This window comes from Rattus norvegicus, chromosome 13, assembly GCF_036323735.1.
Source record: "Rattus norvegicus strain BN/NHsdMcwi chromosome 13, GRCr8, whole genome shotgun sequence".
Classification (NCBI taxonomy): domain Eukaryota; kingdom Metazoa; phylum Chordata; class Mammalia; order Rodentia; family Muridae; genus Rattus; species Rattus norvegicus.
In genome coordinates this window covers 41520178-41540204 of record NC_086031.1, presented here as the reverse complement: position 1 = coordinate 41540204, position 20027 = coordinate 41520178, and the positions used below count along the sequence as shown (strand labels likewise).

Sequence of the window (20027 nt, the reverse complement as noted above, 5' to 3'; positions counted from 1 at the left end):
CTCCGTCAGCTTCTGGAAGTGTGGGTGGGTCGTCCTCTTGGCTTCTTATAAGAACTGAAAGTTGACAGCTCTGTTTCCCTAGGAGATGATTCAGGAGTCTCCAATTGGTCCACTTCCTGGCTCTGCGAATCTTGGTTTTTCATCAGTTTATGATATTGTCGTGAGCAATCTGCCATGTTGCTCGATTCTGTCTATTATAATAGGAAGCTTTGTGCTTTCTCCCTTAAATAGTAGGTTTTTCTTTTAGCCTGATGTCTCATTAGGCCTTCATGAAGTTTCTGAGGTTGGCGGAGGCATGAGACCTGCCACCGTCTTACAACAAAAAGACACACTCTTAACTATGGGGAGAATTAACTGTGTTAACTGTCACCTGCACTGTGAGTGATGTGCTGTATCAGAGACTCAGTGAGGGGACCACCGAACGGATCAAGGGCTCTCCCTGAGGACTGAGCACTGCAAAGCCAGACTCCATAAAAAACTTCTAAAGACAGCTGTGCTTCCCGATGGAAGGGACATAACCCAAAGACTCTAGCCCCACATGAGATCCAGGGTCAATTCCAAGTCTAGGATGTCCCCCATTTTACTGATTGCAAATAACTCTCCCCCTTCACAGTAGCTTCGGAGACTTTTTAACTTGATCAGCATCACGAAGACCCATCTTGTATGGCCGCTGTGACAAACACAGGGGAAGATGTGCTCATTTCTCTCCAGCTACCAGCTTCCCCACCCTGCCCTTCCTATTCAAGGGGAATCTGTGTACGTAAGGATGGTGGTGGTGTGGCCCGAGCACTGGCCTAGCATGCACGAGGCCCTGGGTTCCGTCCCAGCAGCTCAGCTTAAACACGCACGAGCACACACACACACACACACACACACACACACACAAACATACACACACATACACATTCACTCAAACATACACACACATACACTCAAACATACACACACACACACTCAAACACACACGCACACAAACACACACACATACATTCAAACATACACACACACACAAACATACACACACATACACATATACTCAAACATACACACACACAATCAAACATACACACATACACACACAAACATACATGCAAACATACACACTCACATACACACACACACACACACACAGACACAGGCACACACACCCATCCACACATGCCCCACAGAGACATTCACAAATATACATAAATAAAAATGAAACAAATCTTTAAAAACAGCGTCAGAAACACCACATCACAAAACAAACAAAAAAAGAAAAGTTATGTTGATCAATGAGAGTAGGATGTTGCACTGAGGCCGAGAACTTCACTAGGTCAACATTTCTTTCCTTGGGCAATTCTAATCTCTCGAAACTTGTTTTTCTAACCAACTAGAACTAACTTAGTGATTGTTTCTCTGTGCAGTTTTATCACCTATCATTTGGAGAAAAAAATGATTTTGAAAGCTGTTTGTCACTATAATACATATATGTATATGTATGTATACATATATGTATTACATATATATTTGCTTCCCTACATAGAGGACAAGGCTTCTGGCCTCAGAACATCTCTGCCCTTGGGGCTGTGCTTTGGCCAGTGGGGAGACTCAGATCAATGCATGTTTTATTTCTCAAGCGCACACTGAAATGCCCCTGCCCATGTAGTGCACACAGTGAGCCTGTGCACTATGGAGCAGTGGAAAGTGCGTTCTTGTAGTGATGCCAGCCCTCACTATGGCTGTCTTGGGGTCATGTGGGTCCTGCTGCGTTCTGTTCAGCCTACAGGCAAAAAACGAGTATTTTCTCACAAAGCCACAGATCACACACGCGCGCGCGTGCGCACACACACACACACACACACACACACACACACACACACAAATTGAGCTCTTTGATCATCTCAGTCTCTGGAGTGAAAAATTCTAAGACCAATATGACTGAAGACAGGCTCTTTTCCCTAAAGAATTTTTCAATGAGAGAGTGGCTATGCGGGCTTGACCTATGACCCGCCCCCCAACACCTGTGTGTGTGTGTAGGGGGGCATGACCCCTCCACCAACACACAGTATGTGGGGGGGTTCATTAGAGGAAACAGCTGCTACAAAACGTGGACCTCCACATTCTGCCTCAAGGAAGGCGTCTGTGCCCTGAGCTCTGCCTGCCGCCTGTCTTTATCAACCAGTTTTCCTTAGTGATTCCCAAACACTCCTACCCCCAATCTAGGTGTTTGTTTTTTTGTTTGTTTGTTTTTTGTTTTTTTATAGCATTCAGGTAGTCCAGACTGGCCTCGAACTCCTTATGTAGATAATGATGACCTCTTTTCTCTACTTTCCAAGTGGAGATTACAGGCATGCATGCATGGTCTATGCAATTCTGGGCACTTCGTGTTTGCCCAGCAAGCACTCACTTTATTAACTGAACTGCATCTCTCGTCAGGTTAAAAGCTTATCCCCAGGGTCCCAACCAACCTGTCTTCATGCTGACGTGTACAGTTAGCACACTGCAGTAGAACTTTGGAGCTTTTCTGGTTGTTGTTCATGGTGGTCTCCTTCCCTATGTCTTGTCTTGGAATTTAAACAGAGGGAGAAAACAGAGGGTGAACTATAAAGTCTAACCACCCAGCTGCCCAGCCTTGTGGCTTCTGACTATATTGACTCACCAAGGTCACCTTGGCTGATGCCTCACAGTAGATGTCTGTCATCAGCTGACTTTCCCGGGCTGAACTCTGACTGAGGCAGCGAGACCAGACTTAACCCTCCTGAAGTCTTTGTTCTCTTTAAATGTTTAAGATGAGAGTTGGGGAGTGTGCCCATGGTAGTCTGGAATTTATAGTCCCTCTACCTCAACCTTTCACATGCAGAAAAAATGGGACTGGGCCTCTGGGATGCCTTATTTCTCATCTCTATCCAAGTTAGACCACACAAACACACACACACACATACACACACATACACACACATACACACACATACACACACATACACACATACACACACATACACATACACACATACATACCACATACACACACATACACACATACACACACACATACACACATACACACATACATATCACATACACACACACAAACACACACACACATACACACACACATACCACATACACACACACAGACGTACACACACACATACACACATACATACCACACACACATACACACACATACACACATACACATACACACACACATACACACGTACATACCACATACACACACATACACACTCACATATACACACACACATACACATATACACACACACATACACACACATACATACCACATACACACACAAACACACACACATACACATACACACACATACACACATACATACCACATACACACACATACACACACACACACACACACACACACACGTACATACACACCCCTAAATAGCTAATTGTTGTACAAGGTGCATTATTTTAAAAAAAAAACCTCTCTCCTAGAGGAAACCACTTATAATTTTGATAAATCTCCACATCTCTTTTATATTTTAATTCTTTCTTAGTAAAGCAAACTTTAAAATATATTAATTGTATGCCAGTATAGTTGGTTTTCTTTGTTAACTCGCTCTAGAAGCTGCTCCCTCATAACCACATCCAGAGGTGTGTCTCCTAGGTGATTCTAAATCCCATGGAGTTGTAATCCAGATTAGCCGTCTCAGGGTATGTGGTGTCATGCTGTTTTAGAAACCCCAGAGGAGACTCTTCCTTTAAGCCATCTTCAGGGGAGGAGGGTGTGGGCAGGGAGTCACCAGGGAAGGAAGGCTTGAACTCAGCCTGGTGGCTGGTCTCTGCATCCATGGCAACGATTTGGGACTGGAGTCTTTGGTTCCAGAGATTCCCATTCTCATGGGAGAAAATGGCAATGTGTCCGATGCCCCATTGAACAGAAGCCAGGGTGGACCAGGGAATGTCAGCCTGGGCTCTCAGATGGCCTACTGGACCCTGGGGCAATCATGGCACCTTTGCTGGCCAGCCTGTGCCTCTCTGAGGCTTCCTTTGACCCTGCTGTCCATCTCAGTTCCATGGACCCCAGGAAGCTGGCACCAACTGTCCTCGTTATACTCAGCAGGACCTATCAGCCTGTCTAGAAAATGTCGGGGCCGGCATGGCCCCACAGATACGGGCATCGGTGTTCCACATCCTGACTTCCGAATGGTCTGACGCTAACTTACAAATCCCCAAGCCTTCAGATGGGAGCGCAGGGTGATTTGTCAATATAATTTAATCACTGGGGGGAAAATGAGGCTTGCGCCTGGTGCGATTTCCACACATCTGAGGGGGCGGGGGAGGGCGGTGACGAAAAGTTCTGAAGATGAGAGTGACTGTTTTAATTTCACCTGGGGCCATAAATCGATCCTCATGTATTATTCAGTCGGCACGAGCGTCGCCCTGGTGGCACTCTGACACAGGCAGTGTCAGAATGGTTTGAAATCTGTCCTCATTAGGAAGGCGAAGGACGCCTTTTTGCAGACATAAGCAAGCGAGCCTCCCGAGTCCTCTCTCACTACCTCATATCCTATGAACAGGACAGCGGGGGTCACCGGGGGAAGGATGGGTTGGCTTGGCAGATCCGGCCTCCATCTGATGTCACTGGCTATATAGTTCACCGTGTCCCAGCGTTGCAACTGTTATTGTCACATCCTATAAAGTATAAGCTCTGCCTAGGAGGTGACAACTGACTCACGCTATTGAAATAATTTCATTTTGACACGAGGTTTTCCTGTGAGCAACGGCATGGATACAAAGGCTCAGAGATGCAGCGGTCTAGGGAAAACGGGAGTGGTGCCTGGGATGACAGAGACTCAGCAGTGCAGTGTTAGAAACGGCTGCCAGCAGATGACTGCTTGGGATGCCTGTGCCACAGGGGTGAATGCCGCCCTGCATAAAACTCTTCACTCACTTGAAACATTATGAGATTTTTCTTCTCTCTCTCTCTCTCTCTCTCTCTCTCTTTCTCTCTCTCTCTCTTTCTCTCTCCCCCTCCCTCCCTCCCTCCCTCCCTCCCTCCTTTCTTTCTTTCCTTCCTTCCTTCTTTCTTTCTTTCTTTCTTTCTTTCTTTCTTTCTTTCTTTCTTTCTTTCTTTCTTTCTTTCTTTCTTAAACTCAGTTGTGTGGTTTTTCCAACTTGGATTTTATAGATGTCAGGTAGTGTTACAATGTCAAAAGGTTGGCATGTTTGACAACATATGGAAATATATGAACGGACCAGAGTCATGGAGAAGAAGCAATCAGATGTCCTTACCCTGTGTTGATGGGCGGGATCTTGGGTGAGTGGGGTGGTGAGAGAGGGTGATGTTCCGTATCAGCCAGCAAGCTGGAAGGGGCACAGTCATGGAGACATCCTAATGGCCAGGATCTCACTCTGCGACTGGACTGTCTCTCTAAGAGCCCGTTGTAGCTCCCAATGGATGTGGCGCAGCCAAGCCTCCACCTCTGCTCTTTTCTCTCTGACCTTTGCTCCTGGTCTTCTAAACATGGGGACATCGTTAGACCCTGTGAGGGAAAAATCTTGATTGCCAGATTGGTTGTATCTGGAATTGACCTTTGGGTGGGTCTGTGAGGGAATTTCTAGGACGGGCTAACTGAGACAAGGGACCCTGTCTCACTCCTGGCCTCCGCTTGTTGCTGTCAAATGAATCTGCCCCACTGTGACTCCTGCTACTCTCCTTCCCCGCCATCAGGACCCACCTTCTTCAGCTTTCCACTGTAAACTGAAGACCAGCAGCTCTTCAGGGGGCCTCCACGCCTCTTCAGCACGAGACAGGGATGGCTGAGACACTCAGCCTCATGGACTGCGCAGCTACTGGGCTCTCAGCTTTACAGAGGTGCAGATGGTCACCATTGAACTGGCCACTACCAATCTGATTAATCAACGGTGTGTGTGTGTGTGGGTGTGTGTGTGTGTGTGTGCATCTGTATGTGCTTGGGTGTGTGCTTGTGTGTTCATGTGTGTGCTCATGTGTGTGTGCATGTGTATGTGTGTACATGTGTGTGCTCATGTGTGTGTGCATGTGTATGTGTGTACATGTGTGTGCTTGCGTGTTCATGTGTGTGTGCATGTGATCATTACCCTTCCTCTACAGAACCCCAACATAGACCCTCTCAGCTGCCCTCCAGTTTGTTAGCTCCTTGGAGTAACAATTTCTCCACTCAGAACTGGGAAAAAAGTGCTTTAAGCACAAGTAGCATAGCTGTAATTCCAAAAAAAGCAAAAGCAAATCCAAAACAAAAACCCCAACCCTTTTTGGGGAAGAGCCGAGACCAGTAGAATAAGTATCAGAGCCACACAGGAGAAGGTGCTGAAACTCACAGCGACAGGCATGAGCCTCATAAACATGACAAGAGAATTCTGATGGAAACATGCACACTGTGTGGCCAACTGTATAAAATCCAAGGACAGGAGAAATTAATATAAATCATAAAGCACTTGTGGGGGATTGAGGGAGGGCATGAGGGAACTTTTCTGGGTGTTTTGGTTGGTTTATTTATGTTATTATGTTTTACTACCAGCACAATAAGATCCAATCTCTAATATCTGTATTAAAATGTTTTATTATATCTTAATGCATTTAGTGTAGGTGGGGGGCATGTGTGGCCGTGAGAGTGTGATCAGAGGATAGCTTACAGGAGTCAGTTCTCTCATGGGGCCCAGGATGGAGCTCAGAGAGGGTCAGGTGTGGCAGCAAGCGCCAATTACAAGCCCTGCAATCTTTGTATTATGTGTGCATTTATTATGCCTCAATAAGAAAACATACAGGATGGCACCTATTGACAGTCCTGGCACACACAACCCCAGAGATGGAAGCCAAAAGATTAGAGTTCAAGGGCTAGTTTGTGGCTAGCCTGGGCTAATGAACCCTGTCTCAGAAAAATAAAATAAAATAAAATAAAATAAAATAAAATAAAATAAAATACTAATAATGCTTGAAAACCTTAGTCACCAGGTACATTCGGGAGGCAGGACATTATCAATCACGATATCTTAGTCCTGTGACTTGCTGAGTTCTAAGTCACAGGTCCTGTCTGGTTCATTCTCTTTTGGCCATTTTCCTGGCCATGATCTGCAGCCATCCCTGTCTACCACACTCACAAGGAACTCACTGCTGTAAGTCAGGTTCAAAGGGAAAAGTCCATTTGTTCCTAAGAAGTGCCATCCGGTAAAACCAGTGAGGGGCGGCGTGTGGGGATGTAACGACCGATAAGAATAGCCCATTAGAGGTGAGGATTGTAGTTAGGTGCTTGAGGAGCTGGGCTTGCAGTCGCACTCATTTTAAATTCAAGCTGAGAGATCCTTGTGAGTTCCTAGCCATCCTGGGCTACACTGTGAGTCCCCAGGCAGTCTGGTCTATATTGTGAACTCCAGGCAGCCTGGGCTATGGTGTGAGTTCCAGGCCAGCCTGGGCTACATTGTGAGTTGTCATCTAGCCTGGGCTATATTATGACTTCTGGGCCAGCCTGGGCTACACTGTGAGACCCTATATTGGTTATTTTCTTGTTGTGACAAAGCACCTGATAAGAAATGGCTCAAGGGAGCTATTTATTTGGGCTCACAGTTTGAAGGGATACAGACCATCACAATGTCAAAGGCACAGTGGCAGGAGTGTGAGATGGCCAGCCTGTCCCACTGTGTCTGCAGCCAGGAAGCAGAGGGCAGACAGAAAGTAGGGCCATAAAACCTAAATGCCTCCTTCTGGTCATCCACTTCTTCCAGCAAGGATCCATGGCAAAGATTCCACAACCTCCCAAACAGAATCACCAGCTAGGGACCAGAGCGTTCAGACACATGACCCTGTGAGGATATTTCCACTTAGACTGCTGCAGTCCCTGTCTTTACAGTGACAGCAAAACCCCCAAACAGCTGAGCAGTGATGGTGCATGCCTTTGATCCCAAGCATAGGAAACTCCCATCCCATCCTCCCAACCCATGCCTTCAATGAGGGTGCTTCCCCACACACCCACCTCCCCACCCTGGCATTCCCTACACTGGGGCATCAAGCCTTCACAGGACCAAGAGCCTCTCCTCCCACTGATGCCCAACAAGGCCCATCCTCTGCTACACATGTGGTAGCTCCATGTGTACTCTTTGGTTGATGGTTTAGTCCCTGGGAGCTCTGGTGTCTGGTTGGGTGAAATTGTTGTTCTTCCTATGGGGTTGCAAACCCCCTCAGCTACCTCTTTTTGAGACTGTGTCTCTCACTGAACCTGCAATTCACCTGTTAGGCTAGGCTGATTGGCCAGTGAGAGCCCAGGACCCCCCCTATGTCTATCTCTTCAGCACTGGGATTCCAAGCACACATCGCAATGCTTTCTCATGTGGGTTCTGGGGATGCAAATCAGGGCTTGCAAGGTGGAGACATTGCAGACCGAGCTCCCACCCAGCCAAAACTATAGACCACTGGACTTGCCAGGTTCTTGGATTCCTCTACCAGATGTTTATCCGCCCAAGGAAAGTGTTGTTTTTCGTGCTTTGGGACCAATGAAGTTGGAAAATCAGAATCTGTCAAGTATTAGCTCTTCACAGAGACACGCCACTCATACGCACTCATCAACAGCTCCTGGAACATGCGATTTGGAAGGCAAGAGGCATTTGAGAGCTGATGAGGTTTCTAAGATGTCCTTCAGCAAGGGTCAGGCACTGTACTAGCTTAATTTCTGTCATTGAGATAAAACACTCTGACCAAAAGCAACTTAGGGGAGGAGAGGGTCTCCATCTCACACTTCTGGGCCACGTCACATCCATGCTTGAGTGAAATTAAGGGAGGAACTCAAGCAGGAACCATGGAAGAAGGCCTTCCTCTCCCTCCTTCCCTCCCTCCCTCTCTCTCCTCCTCCATCTACAGACAGACAGATGGACACACACACACACATCTCATCCAGGCAGTTTCTCAGTTGAGGTTCTCTCTTCCTTGGCAACTCTAGGTTGCATCACGTTGACAATAAAAATGAATCAGCAGAGAGGCTGGAGAAATTCCACAGGACCTGGATTCAGTCCCCTAGTACCCATATAGTGACTTACAGCTCCAGTTCTGGGGGAAGGACTCAGCATACACATGGTTCATAAATCCACATGCAGAGAAATACCTATATACATAGAACACACCAAACTGAAACCAACACAATGAACGGCTGAAGGGGATAGACACTGTCTTCGACCATCTGAGCCGTACCCACAGAATTCCATGGACTAGGGTCCCAATCTACAAGCAATTCTTGTTTTTTTATAGTTCTGTAGGTGGGGAAGGCCAAAGTCATGACACCAGCAAATAGATGGCTTCTTGCTCTGTCTTCACACATGGGAGTTTTCTGAGATCTCTTGCTAAGAGGGTCACTACTGTATATGGTGGCTCATATTGATTGTCACCGTGACGGTACATAGAATCACATTGGACACAAGCTGCCTTGCATAACTGTGAAGGATTGTTTAGATTATGTTAGACTCTAGGTATGTAAATGAGACTCTCCCATGATTAGACTCCTCTCTCCCTGACAACGTTGATGGGCCCAATCCCAGGCAGGAGCTCAAAGCTCCTGAGAGTGCTGGGCGGGCCCTAACTAAGGAGTCAAGCTTTTGACCAAACATCTTAGTATGTTTAGCAACAATGGAGCTTAAGGGTTCATTCTTCTGGAGTCAGAAAGGCAAGAAAGGGGACCAAAATCTTTGGTGTCTTGTGAGGATCAGCTTTTTGGTTCAGCAATGGCTGACTTCTCTGTGTCCCGGTGTGGGCAACTATCAAGAGCTGACAATTCTGTGTGGTTGATTGCTTGAAAACATTTACAAAGTTGAAAATGTTTTATTAGGTCAGTGTATTTCAGTGTATTCATATGCGGGTTTATATGCGTTCATATGAGTGCAGCTGGACATGCATGATTGTGTGTGTGTGTGTGTGTGTGTGTGTGTGTGTGCATGTGTGCTTTAGTATGCATATACACTCACTGCAGTGTGGGTGGAGGGCCAAGGACAGCTTGTGCTCAATCCGGTTCCCAGGATTGAGCTCACATCAACAGGCCTAGCAGCAAGCAGCATCACCTTGAACAATGTCAGCAGCCTCAGTTTCCCTTTTCCTATGTTATATCTGCTAGTTTTGAGCCTCCAGGTTCAACTCAGGTTCAAGGAGAGCTGGCGGCCTGGGTCTCATTGACCCTTCTGCATGAAAGAGCGGACGGGAATTTGTGAGCTCATGCACTCAGAGCCACCTCTGCCATTAGTGGGTGTGGAAGCAATGCTCTAACGTTGTACAGAAACCCCAAGTCCAACAGAGAGGCGATTTTCTAAACGGTTTAGTTCAGTCGTAGGCCTGGAAAACCAAGCTGTCTCCTTTGTCCCTGCGTCTGTCACTGGGATAGCAAATTTATTAATAAAATGCTTTGAGAAGATCTTATTTCTCTGTGGATATCTGCTACCGCATTGGATTTCTGCTGGCAAGTGCATTTTAATTCGGGAGAACCTGGAGGCTGTGTCTCAGGGGAGCAGCGCGTGGGAGCACAAAAGAGATCTCGAGGGGCCTGATGTCAGGAGATAGCAATGAAGACACCAGCTTTGCACAAGTGACTCACCCATTTGCTTGCAAACGTTAACGCATCACCTACAGGCAGTGTTAAAATCACGTCAACAGTGAACTATTTTTAGGCACCATTTTTTCTCACCTTGAAGACTATCTTTGAAATCTCAATTGTGTGAATGGAAAAAAAAAGCCCACAGGATTTTAAGTATCTCTGGCTAAAAATGATCCTGTGGCCAATCCAGTTGGTTCTGTGGGAAAGGATTCTTGGGCAGCGATGTGGCCCTACAATTCTCAATTGGCTGTTTTGTGAATTATCTGTAGAATCCTACCTAGACATCGTTCTTGGCACTAAGACCAACCCTGTTGACAATCAATGATTGCTGTGTGTTTTAGTGGAATAGTAAGAAGGGAGGGAATACACAATGGCTTTGTAAATATTAGTCTGGCTGCTTTTAATAATCTTTTCTTAACTCCAGTAACACTTGAACTATACTGCCACCTGGTGGCAGCTTGCCTGACTGGTTATGTGCACCATGCCCAAAGCTGTTGGTTATGACTCAGGGTCTTGAGGTGATTGTTCTAGCAAGAGATAACGTGTCAAAATCTGGACTGTTCTCTTCTAGGACGATTTCCTGTTCAGCGTCTCCATTTTAAGTGGGATCCTTTGCAGCGTCCTGGCTGTGTTGAAGTTCATGCTGGGGAAGGTCCTGACAAGCAGAGCTCTCATCACGGATGGTGAGTGGTTCAGGCATACATTGTTTGAGATGAGCTCAGAGACAGGAAAGGCCCCGCCTGGATGCTGTTAGATGCTGACGTCTTGCAGATGAACTCAACAATGAGGGGATCCACCTGTCCCCACTCCTATTCCCCAAACTGCTTACTTCATAATACTTGGAGCTGGTGTCCACCACCCTGAGTTAAGCGAAATAAAATAGAGCAGAAATGTCCGGGTTCCTTTTGGTTCCCTGAGACCCAAAGTCTTGCATGTAGCTCAGGCTGACCCTGCACTTTCTCGTCTCCTGTCCTAGATTCCTGTGAGTTGGGATTACAGGTGTGTGCCTGTATTTTATTAAGGAAAGAGACAGAGCTGGGAGCATAACCCAGTTTATAGTGCTTATGTACAAGTCTTGGGGGTTGAGGCTCAGTAGGGCATCATGCGGGTGTAGTGGTGCACACCTGACATCCCAGCACTACGGAGGTGGAGGCAGGAGGGGGCCATAAGTTCAAGGTTATCCTTGGTTTCATAGTAAGTTCCAGGTGGGTGCAGGCTACATGAGACCCTGCCTCAAGAACCAAATAAAACACCAGACAAAATGGATCGGAGGTTGAGACTGGGTCTTTCTCTGGGGGACATAGCTGTGGCCCAGGTTCTTAAATCAGATGAACACAGAGCCTGGTGGGATCTTGCTGTCTCTAAGCTATGGGTTCTGTGCCTCCCTCATCCAGGTTTCGCCACCCAGTGCCTGGGGCAGGTGTCCCAGGGTAGTCAAAACTGTATGCTGGGCTTCTGGGGTAAGGGCAGTACATGAAGTTCCACAGTCATTCATTGCCAAGATGGCCCGTCAGTCTCCCAAGCTCTACTGGCTTGCAGAGGTCTGGTTCTGTATGCCTTCTGCTCTCCCCACCTCCACTGTGAGGAAGCCTGAAGCCTGTCTGTGGAGTCCACAGTCCCCCAGACCTGCCCATGATCGTAAAGACGATGTCTGTGATAAAATGTCCAGATAAAAGCCAACCTAGGGGGAGAAAGAGTTCATTTGGCTTATGCTCCAGTCAAGGAAGCCAAGGCAGGAATTCGAAGCAGTTTATCACTACACATGCATAACCAAGGGCAGAGAGAATGAATGCACACATGCTTGTTAGAGATGAGCTAGCTTTCTCTACACTCTGCAGCTCCGTGCCCAATCCAGGGAGTGGTGCCATTCCCTTTCAGGCATTCTTCCCACAAGAGCTAAGTCAACAGGAACAATTCTCCACAATCCCACAGGGCAACCTGATCCAGACCATCCCTCATTGAGACCCCCTTGCCCACTGATGCTAGACTGTGTCAAGTTGACAAGGACCACCACAGGGCATGACCTCATCTCCCTGGACTGATGTGCTTTGTGCTGGTAGGAGTGATTCCCCTTAACCTCAGAGCTGTTCAATACTCAGATCTGGGTTTAGGCTTCACTGCACCTCCGCCCCCCCCATTACTGTGCTGAGTATTTCAGTGTCCTTTCCCTGATCATGGGGTGTCTGGTGAGATACCCAGAAAATTCCAGGCATAGCTAGGAAGGGAGAGAACTTAATTATACTGGGATTCTTGTTTCTCTGCTGGTGAAAGGCTTTAGCCCAGTGGTTCTTAACCTGTGGGTCACGACCCGACATGGGTCACATATTCGTTATCCTGCATATAAGATATTTATGTTATGGTCATAACAGTAGTAAAATTACAGTGATGAATAGCAGCAAAAATAATTTTATGGTTGGGGGTCCACAGCATGAGGAAGGGTTGCACCATTAGGAAGTTTTAGCCAGATGCCTGGGGAGAGGGGCTTCTTTCTCTTCTCATCCCACCCAAATTTTCCCTTCGTTTTGATGCATGCCCTGCAGGCTGTTCCTCTGGCTGAGGCAGAGCCAAGAATCTTTGTTCCCAAAAAGAGACAGGAAGCAATGTTCTAGAGACCTCTTATACTAGGCTCAACAGCCCCTTACCTGTCTCCACAGGGTTGATGTGTGTGTGTGTGTGTGTGTGTGTGTGTGTGTGTGTGTGTGTGTGTGTGTAGGTTACGTGTCTTAACAGCAAAGAAGCAGGTCTTCAGGGAAGAAGGGCAGCAGCTGGTGGAGGTGGGGTCATGGAAAGCTGCCAGGCATCTTCATGATGCTCAGTTGGTCTTGGCCCAGTTGGTTTATTTCTCTAGATATTCAGTGACTATGCAAGTGTGTCCTCAGGACAGAGTCAGAAGTGTGGCTCTGTTGGTAGAATGCCTGTCTAAGTGAGTGAAGATCTGGGTACCTAGAAAATTGGGCATGGTAGCGCTCATCTAGAATCCCAGTACTCTGAAGGAGTACAGAGGATGAGTTCAAGGTCATCCTGGGTGAGTACGAGGACAGCCTGGGCTACAAGAGTATGAGGACAGCCTGTGGTACAAGAGTGTGAGGACAGCCTGGGGTACAAGAGTGTGAGGACAGCCTGGGGTACAAGAGTGTGAGGACAGTCTGGGGTATAAGGATAAAGTAAAGTAGCCCCGAGGAAGGAGTGACTAGAAAGTAAGGCAGAAGTATGTGAGAGGTGGCCCTGGTGTTTCAAGTTTCAAGTAGAGGCTGACAGGCTGCAGGAGCCAGGGAACCCTCATTGGATGGATCATTCCCATCCAACTTAAAACACCCAAAACCTCTATGCGAACCCTTATCAGAATGGTCTACATGGATTTAATTACATTAACTACACAGATTTCAATATAGTCCTTATAGTCAGGCCGGTGGCCTCTCAAGTCAACACAGCTTCAGCCATTCTGTGCTGTCAAGCCAACTATAGGGCTTTCTCCCCTCATAACAGCCCCGGGGTTAGAAGGGAGGGCACAAGCCTGCAACTGTAAGTGACTGTTGGAGACTGATGTGTGTGTAGTGGGGCTCCAGCACCTTCGGGACCCGAATTTCATTCACCTGGAGAATCCAACTGGAGAAAACCTTGACATAGCAGTGATACAACCCTGTGATGCCAGTATAGGCAGAGGTGGATGAGCTTCAGGCCAGCCAGACTCAGGTTCAGTGACCTGGACTCTGAAAACAAGGTAGAATGTGATATACGGATGACGGCTGAGGGCGACATTTTCTCTTGCCTGCCTGCCTGTCTGTCTGTCTGTCTGTCTGTCTGTCTGTCTGACTCTGCCTTTCTGTTTCTCTTTGTCTCTCTGTTTCTCCATCTGTCTCTTTTTGTGTCTGTCTGTCTGACATGACCACACATGCACACACATACACACACACACACACACACACACACACACACACACACACACACACACACACACACACACACAGAGGGAAGTGGCAGGGAAGACTGGAAATAGTCTCTAGTCCCTGCGTTTGTCAAAGAGAAGACATCAGGAGCCAGGAAAGGCAAGGAAAACCAAGGTCACCTCCAGTAAGGGTTAGGCTAAGGCAGTGAGTTGGCGGCAGCACAGGGCTGTCCGTGGTGCTGACCGGTTGAGGGCTGGCTCAGTGGAACTATGTGGACATCTAGTGGCTAAATGTGGAACTTCTGCTTCTCTCCTTTTCAGAGCTAGGCAGCAAGGAGAGGGCACCTCTCTAGGACCAGCTAAGGTCACACCTCACGCCCCCATCCCTCCTCCACCTTCTGTGATAATTGATTAGTTACTCCAAGGATATTATCACCCTGTTCTTGGATGTGGGAGACAACAAGGAAAGGAACAATGCTTCTTTCCCCAGCTTAGGTTTCTAGTAGAAGAGAGATGGTAAAATAAAAAGTAACAGAAATCTATGCCAGAGAGAATAGAACTGTGGAGAGAAACACTGTAAGGATGAGGAGACAGGTGTGGTAAAGAGCAAACATGTGGGTTCTGTGTCTTCTACTGGGGTGTATATAGGGGGAAGCAGCATGCATGGGAAGGCCCAGACAAGAAGGGCTTCCTGTAGGTTCAAGGGATTATCTGTTTCCACGTTCCCTCTTGCTATAGAAATGCCAAGACCACAGACTCACAGACCTATGCCGCCATGTCTGGTTTAGCATCAATACTGGGAATGAGGACCATCTGAGCTATGTCCCTAGCCCATAGAAATAAATCTTAAGTCAATTCATTCAGAGAATCTGTGGTCTGAGGAGTGAGTAGGTGCACAGCCTTTCTCTGGAGATGGGGGTCTGCCTTCTGTCTCATCTCTAGCAGGAAGACTACAGGCAGAGGAAGCAAAGGCAGCTGGGCCATTCCATTTAGTTTTTCCCTTGGGCTCTGGTTTTCCTTCATTTTTGTTGCTCTCTGGGTATAGTGGGTGGGAGTTTTCCTACACTAAGGACACTGAACCTCAAATTCCTCCTGAGCCAGCTGTTTGAATGGTATTTAGATTGAGGGTTAACTCAATGAACAGATCAATAACTCCGTGTGTGTGTGTGTGTGTGTGTGTGTGTGTTTGTGCACATGCACACATTCCTTCTACAGAATGAAGGCCTAGTGTACTTGTCTGTGGTCTGTAGACCTCACAGTACAGACAATGAAATGCCTGCCTCAGATCACTGTGCCATCCCTCTTGTTGTTTTGCAGGGTTCAACTCCCTTGTTGGGGGAGTGATGGGCTTCTCTATCCTTCTAAGTGCGGAAGTGTTCAAACACAATGCAGCAGTCTGGTACCTGGACGGCAGCATCGGTGTCCTGATCGGTCTCACCATCTTTGCCTACGGGGTCAAGTATGACTCTTTTTTTCTTAGTCTTGGATCACCAAGGGTGCAGGGATGGTCTGAAAACCCCATTTCCTCTCACCCTGTTTCCAGTCGAGAAATGAAAGCAAGGTTTCACATCTTACTCCTTTATGTCCCAGGATCATGAATACTACGCTTATGTTTCTTGGGGAAATGTGAGCAAACATGTCTTTACCCCAGTAGGGCACTAAAGAACATAGTAACGAGCCCACCCATGTCCTGCGTGGTGCACGGTATTGGGCTTATTTACAGAGGGTGGATGGAGGGCTATGTACAGGGGTGTGGTTGGCTTTTGGTAGCTGTAATAGACAATAGGACCAAAAGCAACCTGGGGAGGAAAGGTTTATTGAATCTCGCACATCTCTGTCACTGTCCATCAATGAAGGCGATCAGGGCAGGAACTCAAAGCAGGAACCTGGAGGCAGGGACTGAAGCAGAGGCCATGGAGGGATGCTGCTTACTGGCTTGCTCCTCATGGCCTGCTTATCCTGCTGTCTTATACATCCTCAAACCACCTTCTGAGGATGGATAGCATGCCTACAGTGGGCTGGGCCATCCCACATTAATCATGAATCTAGAAACGACCCCCACCCCCACACTTACCTACAGGTTAATCTGAAGACCTCTTCTCAGATGACCCCAGTTGGTGTCAAGTTGACAAAACAAAACATCCGACCAACTAACTGGCTCAGGGGGTGACCCACACATGGCCTCCTCATCAAAATGGCTTACCCTGCTGTAGATGACAACTTCCTCATGGCTGTATCTATGGGACAGTTGGTGGTTAGTCTTCCACACTTTATGTACTCTAGCAGCCGCTGAGGCCACAGGACCTGCTGGGGCATAGTTAGCTGCAGCTGGTTGGAGTGTGGGGTGCGGTAGTGTGTGGCTGGTATCTCAGGAGAGTCTGATGGTCCATCCCTACCCCATCCTTCTCAGAGGGAACGCCAGCAGACCAGCCCTGGAGGGATGCCTATGGGTCACTGGAGCCACTTGGCCAAGGTGTCAGTTGTGCTCAGAGGACACGTTGCATAGTACTGACCTTTTCTGAGAGATAGGAAAAGGCTGTGCCTAAGGCAAAGCCTTCCTTGGGGGATGCCCTTCTAGAAATGAAGCTGGGTTTCTGGAAGGAGACCGAAGGCTCTTACACTCCAGACACTCACTTACTTCTTCCTTCTTTTTATCCAGTAATTAGTTCCCTTTTTTCCTCTGTACTGTGGGCTCAAAGTTCTCCTCCTCCTCCTCCCCCTCCTCCTCCCCTCCCCCTCCTCCTCCCCCCCACCTCCCCCCCCTCCTCCTTCTTCTTCTTCCTACTGCTGCTGCTGCTGCTGCTGCTTCTGCTCTACTAAGACAGGATGTCAGGTAGCCCAGGCTGGCCTCAAACTCACTATGTAGCCAAGGCTGAATTTGAACTTCTGATCCTCCTGCCTTCATCTGTAGAGTGCTATAATGCATGTCTTTGTGATGTCCAGCTGAGTGTCATCTGAGCATCCTTCTTGCCATCTGATGCCCATGTGTGCTGTTTGGAATCAGAGGAGGTCCAGGCTGAGGCAACACTAGACATTTACAAAAGGAACCACTCCTGGGGCCTGTGAGATGGCTCAGTGGGTAATGGTGCTTTCGGCCAAACCTGGTAACCTGGGGTTAATCCTCAGGAACCATATGGTTGAAGGTAGGAGAGAACTGACCTCCATAGTTGTACTGTGGTATGTTATATAAACAATCAGTCAGTCAGTCAGTCAGTCAGTCAATCAATCAATCAATCAATCAATGTGAAGAGACCCTATTCCATGCAAAGGGCCACCCTGGAGTGAGGGCAAAGCTATGTTGGTATGGTGTTCACTTACTGAAGAAATAGCACACTGGCAGTCCCTGGATATGGTCCTTAGGCTGGATTTGTCCTTTGAGAGCACCATTCCTGTCAAGGTGCTGTGCTTTTAAAAGTTTAGTACTTCCTGGCTTCCACTAGGGTATTGTCCTCAAACTCAGAGACAGTTACAAGTGTTGGCAAGAACTGTGAGCCTCGGATATGTTTGCGAGGGGATGCGCACAGTGGTGCTGATTTGGAAAAGGACTTAGCAGCTGCTCAATGTTAAGCATGCAGTTACTGTTTGGCCCAGTGATTTCAGACACAAATGTCAAAAGTTCTATGTGGATCCTCACAGCAGCTCTGCTCATATATACACAGGACTAGAACCCTGCCCCCTCACCATTGGCTGAGAAAGGGATAGATATGGTATATCCATTCAGTGGACTATTATTCATCCAAATGAATGAAGTGTCAATATACCTTATGATGTGGGTGGGTTTCTAATGTGCCAAATGAATAACGTTCTTATTCAAAATGCTATATGCATTTTTCTATGAAATTTCCAGGATACACTCATAATGTCTCAAAGTAGACCTTTGGTTGTCTGGGAAAAGGTGTGGAAGAAAAATGGGTGTGTCTATTAGTGCGCATGGGGGATGATAAGAATATTCTGGAATTGAGACAGTGTGGATGACCACACAGCTTCATGTACATATAGGAAGCCATTGAGGTGTATGCTTCATGAAGGGACAGGGGTGTGGTACGTGGGCAGAAAAAGTCACAGCTAAGACTCATGGGTAGCTTAGGTGGGAAAGAACAGTTATTAGAGTTTGATCCCTGTAATCCACATTAAAAAAGAAAAAAAAAAGCCAGGTGTAGTAGCTCGCACATGTAATTCCAGGGCTGGAGAGGCAGAGACAGGAAGCCCCTGGGGCATGCTGGCCAGCCAGTTTTGGTACGTAATTTGGTATGGCCAGCCTGCCTAACCTATTTGGTGAGTTCCTGGTGTAACCGAGAGACCCTGTCACAGAAAATCAAGGTGGATAACTCCCCCCAAGGAAAGAGGGGTACAGTTATCTGGTTTCCACAGGGTCACATACTTACATGTGTGTCCCCCCTCCCACCTGCAAACATGAGAAAGCGCGCACACACACACACACACACACACACACACACACACACACACACACACACACACACACACACACAGAGCTCAGTTTTCCCAAGCAATACTGGTGCTGAGGTGATCCGTTCTCTGTTTCTGCAGGCTCCTCATCGACATGGTGCCCAGAGTGAGACAGACGCGTCATTATGAAATGTTTGAGTGAAGGCAGCAGGAAGGGCGGCAGGGACTGCCCCCTGGTGAAGAGCGTCACTTGACGAGGTTTCCACGCAGGCAGATGGTGCCAACATTCAACCGCACATCCAGTTTCATTTTGGGAAGTTTTCGTTCATAGAGTCTGTCATCACGGGATGAGGTCTGCCTGGAGGCTGGACCTGCCCTACATTCTCACCCAGTCGTCCACCATCAAACACGTTAGGATGATGTTGCCCATGGGAGGGGCCGCCACGCTTCCCAGTGTGGAGCCGGAAGTGGCTCCCATGCTTCCCAATCTTGAGCCGGAAATGACATTTTCATTTCTTGGAGTCAAACAGTTCTCGGAAGCAGGCTAGGGTCTCTGCTTGACAGGAAGCCACCTATGGTGCTTGCTGTCAGACAAATATAGATTGTAACTGACCGGGTCACCTCCTCCTGGCACATATGGCCGAGTCACCTCTAGATTCACACTCTAGCAGATCTCATCAGTAAAGCACTTCCTAACTTCTACCAACCCGTTTCATACACTTTTACTAATCCCAACACTAAACAGATTTGTTCAGAAGGAGACCATTCTATTTTCTGAAGTGTTTAGTGACATGAGCTCTGCATGGACAAGCTACGTAAGCACACAGCCCTTTCTTTCACGTTCAGAACCTGCACATCCGTAAAAACCCAGGAACCATTTTTGAGAGATGTGAAACTCTATACATTTATTTGTAATAAATAATTATAATCATCACCTGAGTCTGCATATCTCTATATGCTGGTCACAGTACCTCAGTCTGTGAGACGTGGGTCACTCCTTCAGAAGGAACAAGATGTCTTCAGTCTATGTAACATTAGATATAAGTGCTGTAGACGCGTCCCGCATTACACCATGCTCTGTAGCTTCACAGTACTGCCCACATGGGCAGCCATGTCAGGCCTGTAAAGACCTTTACCATTTGTACAGTATGGGGAGGTTGTGT

The 20027-nt window shown here is 47.5% G+C and overlaps 1 protein-coding gene across 1 annotated transcript in view; it reads left to right on the top strand.

Annotated features, from left to right (window-relative positions):
* Tmem163 (transmembrane protein 163) overlaps positions 1–19610 on the top strand; it is a 173344-nt gene extending 153734 nt beyond the window's left edge. Inside the window, exons 6-8 of the mRNA NM_001110763.2 lie at positions 11143–11254; positions 15775–15916; positions 19006–19610. Of these exons, the coding sequence (NP_001104233.2) occupies positions 11143–11254; positions 15775–15916; positions 19006–19066 (315 nt within the window). The 3' untranslated portion in view covers positions 19067–19610. The remainder of the gene's footprint in view (positions 1–11142; positions 11255–15774; positions 15917–19005) is intronic.
* Positions 19611–20027: the final 417 nt, after the last annotated feature.